General features: G+C 45.3%; 1 protein-coding gene across 1 annotated transcript in view; it reads left to right on the forward strand.

The window, feature by feature from the left end:
• The first annotated feature begins 389 nt into the window (after positions 1–389).
• Vps37b (VPS37B subunit of ESCRT-I) overlaps positions 390–12,769 on the forward strand; it is a 30,555-nt gene continuing 18,175 nt past the window's right edge. Inside the window, exon 1 of the mRNA XM_027921346.2 lies at positions 390–541. Within this exon, the coding sequence (XP_027777147.1) occupies positions 431–541 (111 nt within the window). The 5' untranslated portion in view covers positions 390–430. The remainder of the gene's footprint in view (positions 542–12,769) is intronic.

A 12,769-nucleotide genomic window follows, 5' to 3' on the forward strand; every position in this document is an offset into this window, starting at 1 on the left:
ATTCCGAGAAATCAAAGGGCATCTAGTCTTGTCTTGGCCTTCAGGGGTCCCTGGTTCAGGCAGGGCTCACAGCGGCGGCAGTGACTTCCCACGGCCTCCTTTCTTTGGCTTTCTTCCTTGTCCTTGAGGAAACAGGCTTTATGACATCACCAGCGCCGCTATGACATCATTACCACGTTCTCTGCGTCATCAGATGGGCCCCAGAGCCCCTCCTCCCTTGGAGGCCCCAAAGCGTTGCTGACCCAGCACCCGCCGAGAGCCCCGCGGGTCTGCGGCGCGCCACGTCACGTCCGCCCGCCCGAGAGGCGATGACGTCACGCCACAGGGCTGGCGTCACGTGCCCCCCCGCGGGGGGCGGGCCTCGAGGGCGGCGCTTCCGGTCGGCGCAGCCTGGCGGCCGAGCAGCGGAGGCGGCGGCGGAGACGCGGGGATGGCGGTCGCCGGCGGCGAGGCTCGGTTCGCCGGGCTGTCGCTGGTGCAGCTCCATGAGCTGCTGGAGGACGAGGGGCAGCTGACGGAGATGGTGCAGAAGATGGAGGAGGTGAGGCGGCCTCGGTGGGGAGCGCCGGCCCGGGGCGGAGGCGACGGGGGTGGCTAGGGACGGGGGCCCCGGGCGGGAATAGGCGCGTGAGACGGGCGTGGGGAGCAGGGACGCGGACCCGGAATGGGCGTCGGGGACTCGAGGTCGCGGCCGAGCGGCGGGTGGCCGCGGGTCCTAGAACGGCGCGGCGGGGAGCCTGGCGTGGGGAGGCTGGGGTGCCCCGGGGCCGGCGGCGCCGAGCCCGCGGAGAGGCCGGGGCCGGGGGCCGCCGCCGAGTGTGGGAGGGGGTTCTGAGAAGGACCGTGGGGCCGGGCGGGAGTTTGAGGCAGAGCCCCAGACGGAGCCGGGGAAGGAGAGCCGTCGGGTCCGAGGGGTCCCAGGAGTGCCGCCCGAGCGCGCCTTCGCCTGGACGGCCCTGGCCGGGTCGGGGAACGTGCCTGTGGGTGGCGGCAGGGTCCCTGGCTCCATAGCGTTGTCCCGGGAGGAAGAAGGGAACGTGGGCTCCTGGAGTGACTGTTACCCCGCAGCGTCCTGCCCTGTGGGTTCCTGAAGCTGTTTCTGGGAGGAGATAAGCGGTGGGGGGGGGAGTGTTGGGAGCCGACTGCTCACCCCTCCTTGGTAGTCAGGGGCCAGCCCAGCCTCTGGAGGGCATGAGCCCGTCCGGTCCTGCTTATCTGCCTCCATACCTTGTGTGTGGTTTGCTTTAAGGGGTGACTAACTTTAGCCTTGCGGATGGATTTGCTGTAGGCGCTTCTTTTTCTCAGCCGTTTGGGAATGTGTCTTGGGAAGTCCCGTTCTGTGGGTCTGGGTCTCCACCAGGCAGGTGGCCCAGGGTGATCCAGCTGACACCTCTCACTCCTCCTTTGTCTCTCAAGCCTGAGCCTTCCCACGCCGGCAGTGCAGAGCATCTCCCCCAGAAGCCCTTGTGGGGGGCTTTTGGCTTTCTTTCCAAAGAGGGATTATTCAGCCCTGGGCCAGTCCCCTTAAAGGGGGGCTTGTGTGGAGGCTGCACATTCAAAATCCCTGGAAAACCCTCAACAGATCATTGTCTGGAGCCACAGAGAGGCCACTGTAGTAAGATGGTATCAGTCTTTCCATTAATACACCCCTTGTATTCACAGGCTTTGTAACTTGGCACATAGGACATGGCTCCGAGATGCAATTTACCCCATTTATGGTCTCCATGTGGCACTTTCCATTTTAGAGAATAATAAGTGACAAAATCCATCTTTCTTGACTGACTGAGAGTTTCATGTCTACAAAGAAAGGAAATCTTTGCTTAGTTTCTCTGCTTTTTAGTTGCTGGGAGACCTTTTGTTGATTTTCAGCAGGGCATCTTTCTAATTTAATGATAAAATGATAGGTATATTTCTCTAATGTGTAACACGGACTAAAGTTACTTTGTTCAGTGTGACGATTGTGTTTCAATAAGAGCAGAATACTGTAGCTTTATTGGTGGTACATTAATAGCAATAAACTGCTTTTTAGTTGCCAGAGGACTGGGGAATGAGTCGGTTTGATTCCAAGGCTGTTAGGAACAGCCTCACTTGTTTCTTCTACCTGAGAACTGGAGATAATTTAAAGAGAAAGTCAAATTAAACTAGCAGTTTTTTTTTTTTCCCTTTTCCTTTTCCTGAGGACTGACTCCACAGTTGTAGTTCAATTTAAATTTCTCAACAGTAGTTTGTTCTTTTGGGTGTAGTGCTTTTTTTTTTTTTTTTTTTTTTTTAGAGAGAGAGAGAGAGAGAATTTTAATATTTATTTTTTAGTTTTCGGCGGACACAACATCTTTGTTTGTATGTGGTGCTGAGGATCGAACCCGGGCCGCACGCATGCCAGGCGAGGGCGCTACCGCTTGAGCCACATCCCCAGCCCGGGTGTAGTGCTTTTAAAACAAGGAAATTAAATTTGAAAATCCACATACCTTAGGTAAATCACCTAGTCAGGGTGACACTGCATATCCTGTTGCCTTCCTTATTCATGTGGTATGTTTCTAAAGGAACGGATATAATGTGAACAATCAAAGTTTTGGCCATGGTAGTTTTACTCACCTGGTAATGTTATCTGTTGATTTATTTTGAGGTGGTCTCGAAACCTGGTAGAAATTATTTTATGTACTGTCTACTCTTTATTTTTGAAAAAAAAATATATATATGTTTAGTTGTAGATGGACACGGTACCTTTATTTTATTTATTTATTTTTAGGTGAGGCTGAGCATGGAACCCAGTACCTCCCACATGCTAGGCAAGCGCTCTTCCACAGAGCCCCAGCCCCAGCCCTGAACTGTCTGCTCTTGACCAAAGGAATATTTATGATAGGCTTTGGAATCATACATTCTAGACTGAACACCCCTACTTTTTAGCTGTGTAATTGCAGGCATGTCACTTTACCTCTCTGAGCATTGTTGGAAAAGGATGATATAATAATATCTGTTATCACAGAGTTGGTGTGAGGATCAGTTGAGATAATGACTGTTAAATACACAGTCTGTATTTAGTGCTCAATAAAGAATAATGGCAGCCGTGTATGGTAGTACACACCTGTGATCCCAACTACTCAGGAAGCTGAAGCAGAAGGATCTCAGGTTTGAAGCCAGTCTGGGCAACTTAGTGACACCCTGACTCAAAGTATATAATAAAAAGGTCTGGGGATTTAACTTAGTGGTTGAGCACCCCTAGTTTCAGTCCAGTACCATAAAATAAATAAATAGGTAGAAATGGGGATGTAACTCAGTAGTAGAGTGCTTGCCTAGCATGTGCAAGACCCTAGGTTCAGTCCCAGTACTGAAGAAAAAAGACATTGCAATTAATGACAATCACTTCCTCTTCTCTCTTTCAAAGTTAACTGACAGTCATTAATACCAAATCATCCTGACAGGTTAATAGTCTCATTTCAATATTAAGTAAATTTTTGATTCACCATTAACCTGGGAAACAATTTACCTTTCTGTGATTAAAATGGTTATGTGTCTCAGGTCTAGGAAGAAATGGTTAATGCAACAGGCCTTTCACAGTATCAGATCTCTTAACCTGAATGGAAGCCTTTTTTTTTTTTTCCTTAATTGGCAGAAGGCAGTGTTTTAAATTGTAGAGTAAGACATCTTCAAGCCTGAGGGGATATTTTGTGGTGACTGGAAAGTGTGGCTGGGTTTTGAAGGCATTCACTGTTAGGCTGTGCATTATGCTTCACTTACATTGTTTTAATTGTGGTGTGTGAATTTTGATGCAGGTCAAGACATTAAAATAATGTTGGAGCTATAGACTTTGTGGGCCCATGTTTTTTTTTTTTTTTTTTTTCTTTTCCTATTTCCCCTGTCCATTATACAGTTCCATAAATGTAGTATATCCTTAATGATTATTTGCTGTGGACTGACCCTTCATGTACTTTTTTTTTTTTTGTATTGGGGATTAAACCCAGGGACACTTAACCTCTGAGCCCCATTCCCAGCTCTTTGTATTTTGAGACAGGGTCTTGCTAAGTTGTTGAGGCTGGTCTCAAACTTATGGTCCTCCTGTCTCAGGCACCCACCCCACCCCCAGTCGCTGGGATTACAGGCCTGTGCCACCACACCTGGCTGTATGCATATGTCTTAATTTTTGAATTTTTACCACCACCCCCCCTTTTTTTTTTTTAATGAGACTGGGTCTCACTGTGTTGCCTAGGCTGATCTCAGACTCACAGTCCTCTGCAGCAGCCTTCTAAGTAGCTGGGGTTACAGGGGTGTGCTGCTGCAACCGGCTCATTTTTATTTTTACTTAAAGTTATTTTTACATGGCAGTAGAATGTGCCTTTATCTGTCCACATTAACCCCATTGGACTGGCAAGGCACTCCCTTAAAAGGAACTGTCACTTCGGGAATTAGGCAAGTAAACCAGGCCTCTTGGGTCACTTCTCCCTATGTACTTTCTAAGGAACTACCACTTGGTTGGTGCCACTGAACAGTTCCACTATTGATTCAAATTCTGGATGTTTGTTCTGTGGTGAGTGAAAATGCCCACAAGTAAGAATGCCAGGGATCTGAAAGATTGTTTTGTGGAAAGTAATGAACTTTGGTCTAGAAGAAGCCACTTTCCTAAGGCCTGGGGGCTGTGATTTTGTGTGAGGCTGGAGAGCTACTATAGGAATCATAATGGCTCACTGAAAAGTAGCACCCTTGCTTAAAGTCCAGGACTCCTTCCCAAACACACAGGCTGAATGAATGCAGTTGGACTTTGATTTTTAGAAGCCAATATTTGAACTCTTTTGAGTATATACAACTGGAGTTTTTTTCTCTCCATGTTGTATGATCATTATTGTTCATGTAAAGGCTTTACCTGTTGTGGGTCAGTCTTTTATGGATCATTTGAGTAAAATTTACTGTGCCCAGGAATATCTTCTGAAATTTCTCCTGAAATTCTCATTTTATGTGTTTTTTTTTAAAGGAGGCATCCTGATGTGGCAAGAATGTAGTAAGAGTTAGTTGTGTGACCACATTTAAGTTAAATTCTCTATGCTTCAGTTTCCTCAACTGTAAAGTGAGGACAGTAATAATGCCTGCCTTTTAGAGTTCTTTTGAGGTTAAATGTTAGTACTTGGCACAGAGGAAGTCTTCAGTAGAGGCTAGCCCCCCACCCCCCCTTTTTTTCTTTAAATACCAGCGATTGAACCCAGAAGTGCTTAACTACTGGGCCACACCCCAGCCCTTTTTCTACTTTTTATTTTGGGTCAGGGTCTCATTTAGTTGACTAGCACCTCTTTAAGTTACTGAGGTTGGTTTTAAACTTGTGAATCTCCTGTGTCAGCCTCCCAAGTTGCTGGGATTATAGGCATGCACCACTATATCCAGTGTTCCCATTCTTTAATAAGAGATTTTCAGAATTGTTGGATTGCCTTAGATGAAATTTGATCCACTTGTTTTATTTAATCAATCTTTACTTCCTTATATTTTTAGTGTAGTAGGGGCAGTATAGCACTGATATTAGAGTCAGAACTGGCTTTTTTAAAAAAATATTTTTGTTGTTGTATATGGATACAAAACCTTTATTTTACTTATTTATCTTTATGTGGAGCTGAGGATCGAACCCAGGTCCTCACACACGCTAGGCAAGCGCTCTACTACTGAGCCACAACTCCAGCCCCACAACTGGCTTTTGATACTAGTGGTGCGACCTTTAGCAAGCATTTAGTCTTTCCAATTTCAGTTTCCTTGTTAGAAATAAAAGGGATAATAATAATAGCTTACTTCATAGAGCCGTTGGACAGATTAAATAGGTTTGTAAGATACTTAACATGGTACCTAGTACAAATGGAACACTTGGTAAGTAGTTATCACTGGTTATTATTGCTGGAACTAAAAAAGCACAGTATATTTACTGCCCAGATGGAAGATTCCATTTCAGTTCCACAGCTCTTGAGCATTTCCTGGGCATTGTAAAGGAAACACTAGTAGGACAATAGGACATAATCCCTGTAGGAGAATTTGGGACCAAACCAAGTACATGTAACCTTTTATAAAGAGGTATAGAATTTCAGCTTGGGAAGATGGAAAGAGTCACAAAGGTGGATCATGGCACAGCAATGTGAATGTACTTAATGCCATTGAATTTGTACTCTTAAAAGTAGTTAAAATGGCAAGTTTGGAGGCAAGGGTACTGGGGATTGAACCTGAGGTGCTTTATCACTGAGTCATATCCCCAGTGGGCCCCCACGCTTTTTGAGCAGGTTCTCACTAAGTTGCTGAGTCTGGCCTCAAACATGAGATCCTCCTACTTCAGCCTCCCAAGTTGCTGGGATTACATGTCCACCACCATGCCTAGCTAAAATGGTTTATAAATTTTGTGTATATTTTAACTACAGTTTTTTTAAGAGAATAAGGAAAGCCCAGATGTCAGTTTTTTGGGGGAGGGGGTAGCAGGGATTGAATTCAGGGGCACTCAGCCACTGAGTTGCTTAGTGCCTCGCTTTTCTGAGGCTGGCTTTGAACTCATGTTCCTCTTGCCTCAGCCTCCCAAGCTGCTGGGATTACAGGCGTGCACCACTGTGCCCGGCTCCAGATGTCATTTGTAAGTGACATTGAAGGTTAGATGAAAAGAAGCTCTCTGCCTAGATTAGATTTCTAGTGTAAAACAGTGGACTTTGGTAGGTGGGTAAACTTTAAGAAAATAAATTATTAAATGCAATAATGCCTACCAGAAAGTATAGAGAATAGTAAAAAGAAATCTGTGCACCTGCCACCCAACTTAGGAGGTAAACGCTGTCATCCTGACATAAAGCACCCTGTGTTCACTGTTCTAAGGGCATTCTCCCTACCTCTGTCCCCAGCCATTATCTTGACTTAGGTATTTATTTTTCTAAGAAGGATTTTGACAGACAAAATAGGGGATCAGAAAGAAGTGACAGCAGGAGCAGAGACACAGAGACAAAAAGGCGGGGACAGGCTGTGTGATTATTGAGTTCCCATCTACTCTGGCCAGATGGGATTTGCTTATGTGTAGGGAAATGACAAGAACTAAGGCTGGCGAGGGTGGAATGCAGGGTGTGAGCTCCATGTTAGTTAATTTTGTGGCAGGGAGCAGAGGGGCAGTGGAATGAGAGTTGCACTTTGGGAAGAGTCATCTGGCCGCAGAATGTGGCTGGAGTGTGGGAGACCCAGGGAGACCATGCTGGAGGCAGAATTGGAAAGTGCGGGTTAAATAGCAATTAGGATGGAAGCTGGGGCTCTGGTAGGGGTGGGACCAGCCTCACTTCCCCCTCCCCTGTTGTGTGTAGGACTTCACGGTTTTCTCTTCCAAAGCTCTTCCCTGACCTCAGTCATAGACTCATGGTCCCTTAGCCTCTTTGGTTATTTCTTCTATTGCACTTGACACCATTTTATAAGTCACTTCCTTCTCTGTGTGCCCAGCTAGCATAGGGGCTCTATTTTGTCATGTTTGTGTTTTCAAACTGGTGTTCAGCACAGTTCCACCTGGCGCAAAGGATGTGCCCGCTTGGTGCTGCTGAGTGAGTGAAGTGACTGGGGTTCAAGTGGCCCAGTAGGAGAATGGGCACAGTGAGCCAAGAGTGGGGGAGGGAGTCATTGTTAAGAGTGTGAGAGTTAGGGTTAGCATTGCCTGACCCTGCCCAGCAGATGGGAGGAGTGCCTGTGGTATGGGGATTGAACTCAGGGTGCTCTACCACTGAGTTGCATCCCCAACCCTTTTTAAAATTTTAACACGGGTTTTGCTGAGTTGCCTGTGCTGGCCTCCAATTGTAATCCTCTTGCCTCAGCCTCCTGAGTTGCTAGAATTGCAGGTGTGCTTCACCACACTTGACTCTTCCAAGTGCTTGTTGAAATCAAGGAGAGGTATCAAGTTTGAAAAGCCATTAGGAGTAATTAATGAGTTGGGAGAAGGAAAGAGGTGCCATTGAAGAACAGAAAAAAACAAGTCCAGTGACCTTATTTTATAGGCAACTGGACATTTTTTTTTTTAAAATAATGCTTGTGAATGAATACATCACACTGGCCAAAAGTGGACCCTAGAGGTAGACTGGCCTGAACTGAACCTCATCCCTTGTGTGCAGAATGGATGTGCTCTTGTGCTCAGGCAGGCCAGCTGGGTTGGTTAATTCTCTCCTCCCCCCCCAGTATTTGTAGCAGAATGTTTTTATGGAGATTCGTGCCAAGTACACAGTACAAAGTTATTTGCAAAGACCTGTATCAGCCACTGTTGGCTGGGTAATCACTGAAGCTGAGAACATGCTTAGACAAGAGCTGTATTTGATTTATTTCCTTCCTCAGCAAGGTGAGTTTTCGGATTCCATCATTGTTCAGGAAAACTGTCTTGCCCAGTGGTACAAAGACAGAGGAGCGTTCTTTTTTGAATTTCTTTATGGGGAAGAATGGAAGTAGAGAGGTGGACTTGGCTTTCTTGTTTCTAGGTGACATTACAGCCCATCAGTAGGAAGTTTTGAAAGTATTTCTCGGGGCTGGGGATGTGGCTCAAGCAGTATCGCGCTTGCCTGGCATGTGTGCGGCCCGGGTTCGATCCTCAGCACCACATACAAACAAAGATGTTGTGTCCGCCGATAACTAAAAAATAAATATTAAAAAAATTCTCTCTCTCTCTCTAAAAAAAAAAAAGTATTCTCATAGAATTGTGGGGAACTTTGTGAAAAGTAGACATTTGAGTAGTTATACCTCAAGCTGTGTCAAGGTTAATGTTTCTTATTTTTTTGAGACAGGGTCTCACTGAGTTGCTTAGGACCTCGCTAAGTTGCTGAGGCTGGCTTTGAACTCCTGATCCTCTTGCCTCTTGCCTCCTGAGCTGCTACTATTAAAAGCATTACCCACTGTGCCCAGCTAATGTTTCCTTTAAACCAAACCTTTTGTTATTGCCAAGTTAATCATTGGCATGGTGAAGTTAGGGTTGTGTTCATATCCTTGAGGTCTGTAACACAGTGCCTAGTGTGGTGGAGGGACACCGTGAGTACTAGTTCACGTTCGCCCCAGGTAGCAGTTTGCACTAATGTGAACACAGCCAGGTTCAAGAAAATGTGTTTATTTACCTGACCTTTTTGGAGAATCCAGTGACTTTGGAGATGGAAAACCTGTATGTTGCAGGTCCCCCCCACCCCTCTCCTTCTGTTCCTTTCCTTCCTTTGCTGGAGATTGAACAGGTGTCTACAGCTGAGCTATACCTTCAGCCTCAAGCTTTCAGCTCCTAGGACCGTGCAGGTGTACAGAAGCTGATTTCATAGAAAATTGTATATAATAAACAGTAATGAAGCCTACACACCCTAGTTGGGGGAGACCCAACAAGCTTTTGAGGGGTGGGGGAAGTCAGCAGGGAATGTTTCCTGGAGGAGACAGTGACTCACAAGCTGTGATTCAGAGATGAGTTAGAGCTAACCAGGTAATGAGGGAGCAGGGCTCCAGGGCATGGGGGTGGGCAGCAGGAACAAAAGCTAAGAGAGGAGAGGACATTGAAGTATTGCAAGCATTGCAGGAGGGACCAGCAGAGGGAATCGTGGGGGATAATGTCAGAGTGGCAGGAAGGGACAGATGGCCTCATCTGCTGTAGTAGTGAGGCATTGGGCCTGACCCTTTAGCCAGAGAGCCACTGGAGGATTTAGTCAGGGAGTGCTGTGATTGGTCACCCTTGATGTTTATGAGGATGATTCTGAGATTTGAGAGGATAAAACTAGAAAGCAGAGAGATCAGTTAGAAGGTGAAAGATAATTGATAAAATTGAACTTTGGGTAGCCAAAATAATGGACTTTGAGGGCATAAGCTGAATTCAGAACAGAGCCTGCTGAGTCTTGCTTTGCCCAGTTTGAATAATAATACACTTGATCATGTGATGTATCTGTCAGTGGCATATTTTAAAAGTATGTAGGGAAAAACTAATAGAGCAAGTCACATCAAGAAATATGTGACATGGGATGGGGATTAGTGATAGAACACTGAAGAGGCACCTGTGAGGCACTGGCTCAATCTCTAGCAAAACATTTATGTGCATGGCACACACCTGTAATCCCAGCTACCCGGGAGGATGAGGCAGGAAGATTGCAAATGCAGTCAGCCTGGGCAACTTAGTGAGACCTTGTCTCAAAATAAAATGGACTGGGATGTAGCTTATGGTGGAGTGCTTACCTAACATGTACAAGGCCCTGGATTCAATCCATAGGACTGTTGAAGGAATATATGATAGAAATGCAAAAGCTTTAAAATGCATGAAAATTGGGAAGTCAGCTATTGAGTGCAGTAGTTAAGACAAGATTGAGATTTTAAGTAAACTTTGGGGCAAGTATTAAATCTTCCTAAATGCCACTTTCCTCCTCATTAATTTAGCAATATTAATAATAGTATCCGAAGGTGGATGTGGTGGTGCACACCTGTGGTCCCAGCCATTTGAGAGGCTGAGGCAGCAGAGTCGGGCATTCAAGGCCAGTCTAGACAACACAGCAAGATCCTGTCTCTTAATAAAAACCAAAACCAGAAATTTAATGTCCTTATTGAATTATTCTGGGGATTAAATAAAATGATGTGTGTAGCCAAGTGTGGTGGCGCTTGCCTGTAATCCCAGCAGCTTGGGAGGCTGAGGCAGGAGGATCAGGAGTTCAAAGCCAGCCTCAGCAACTTATTCAGGCCCTAAGCAATTCAGCAAGACCCTGCTTCTAAGTAAGAAATATATATATATATATATATGTAAATGGTCTGGGGATGTGACTCAGTGGTTAAGTGCCCCGGGGTTCAATCCCCAGTACTAAGGAAAAAAATATATGTATAAACTGTTTAACACTGTGCCTGGCAATAAAAATCCAATATATGGGAGCCATTTCTGTTTTTCATTCTGTAGTGTGGGGCTGTGTGATTTGGGTTAGCGTTTCCCATTGAGCTCTAATTTGTGAATGTTAATGATTAACAGGGGGTTCCATGGTGATAGATTTGGAAGCCAGTGAGTTCAAGGGGGGTTGGTTTTGTGTCTCTGCCTGCTTGCTTTGCTGCTTTCTCACTGCCTGGGCTATGTGGCAAAGCTCTAGAAGGGCTTATGTATATGTATGTAGTATTATTCTCAGACATACTTGATTGTAGGACTTGAGTGGAGAATCTTATGGGACTTGTTCTTATGGGGCCTGTTTTGGCAAATGCTTATTTAGGGGATAATGTATCCATCTGTTTCCATAGTCCAAGGGTACTTATTGATCTATCTAGAAAGTATAGTAGTTTTTGGATATTCATAATGACATTTCTGTGTCATCAAGGAAAGGCTAGCTACCTTAGTTTCATGGAGTCTCTTTGAGAAAGCAGGGAAGTATCTAGTATTTTTCAAACCAAAATGCATAAATCTTAACTTTTTGCCATAGTTTGAATCTTGAATGTCCCCCACAAGCCTGTTAAAGGCTTAGTCACCAAGGTGGTACTATTACCACCCTTGAGAGATGGGGGCCTAGTGGGACCCCAAAGGGATTGAGGGACCCTGGCCACTTCCCGGCTCTTTTTCTAACTGGCCATGAGGGGAGCAGCTTTGCTCCCCCAGGTGCTCCCCACCAAATGCCTAAAAATCACTGGGTGTGCCTGCTTGTGAACTAGAACCTCCAATGTGAGCCAAAATAAATCTTTTTCTTTATACCTTGATTATATCAGGTATTTTGTTATAGTGATAGAAAACCAACTAACACATATATATCTAGGCAGTCCTTTGGGTAAAACATCTGATTCCCTACATCAGGTATGATTGTACAGCTTGCCTGCCTGCCTCCCATTCTCCCCTCCCTTCCTTTCGAACCCAGGAGCACTTTACCACTGAGCTGCATGCCCAGCCCTTTTTATTTTTATTTTATTTTGAGACAGGGTCTTACTAAGTTGCTGAGACTGGCCTCAAACTTGGATTCTCTGCCTCAGCCTCCCAAGTCACTGGAATTACAGGCGAGCACCACCGAGCCTGGCAAGATACAGTGTTTAATAGTCGTAAATCCAGGATCCACCTGACAGGCATTTATTTTTTTATTTGCACTTATGTAAAGACTGAAAATACTCATACATTGATTTCTTCAAATTGCAGTTAAAAGGAAATAGAGATGAGGAAAATCCATTAAGCTCTTAATAAACATTGAATGCTTTGGTTGTTGGTTCTAGTCAGAAATTACTAATAAATATTAAGGTTCAAACAAGCACGGTGTTGTACATCTGTAGTCTCAGCAACCTGGGAGGTTATAGTGGGAGGATTACAAGTTCAAGGCCAGCCTCAGGAATTAGCCCGACCCTAGCCACTTAATGAGACCCTTTCTCAAAAAAGACTGCGAATGTAGCTTAGTGGTAAAGTATTCCTGGGTTCAAATCCCCAGTATCAAAAAGAAAAGAGAAGAAGAAATAAACGAGGGCTTAGGAATTCTGTCTTCCATAGGCTGTTTTTTTGAGAGGGAAGGGGAATAAAGAGGCTTTTTGTTTTGGGGGATTGAACCCAGGGGTGCTTTTCCACTGAACTGCATCCTGGCCTTTTTCTTTTTTAATTTTGAGATAGGGTCTCACTAAGTTGCTGAGCCCGGCCTTGAATTTGCACTCTTCCTGTCTCAGCCTCCCAAGTAGCTGTGTGCCACCTCATCTGGCTATAAAAAGAGGATCTTGATTTTTAAATTACCGTAGAAGCTATTAATTGACTTCCTCCACTTAACTAAGTGTTTCAGTAATTGCATGCTTCATGCCCTTCATTAAAAGTAGTGACTGGTCTGTCCCCCACCTGTTCCCGTCATGGTGAGGTGCCTGGGCA

Source organism: Marmota flaviventris, chromosome 1 (genome assembly GCF_047511675.1).
Source record: "Marmota flaviventris isolate mMarFla1 chromosome 1, mMarFla1.hap1, whole genome shotgun sequence".
Taxonomy (NCBI): domain Eukaryota; kingdom Metazoa; phylum Chordata; class Mammalia; order Rodentia; family Sciuridae; genus Marmota; species Marmota flaviventris.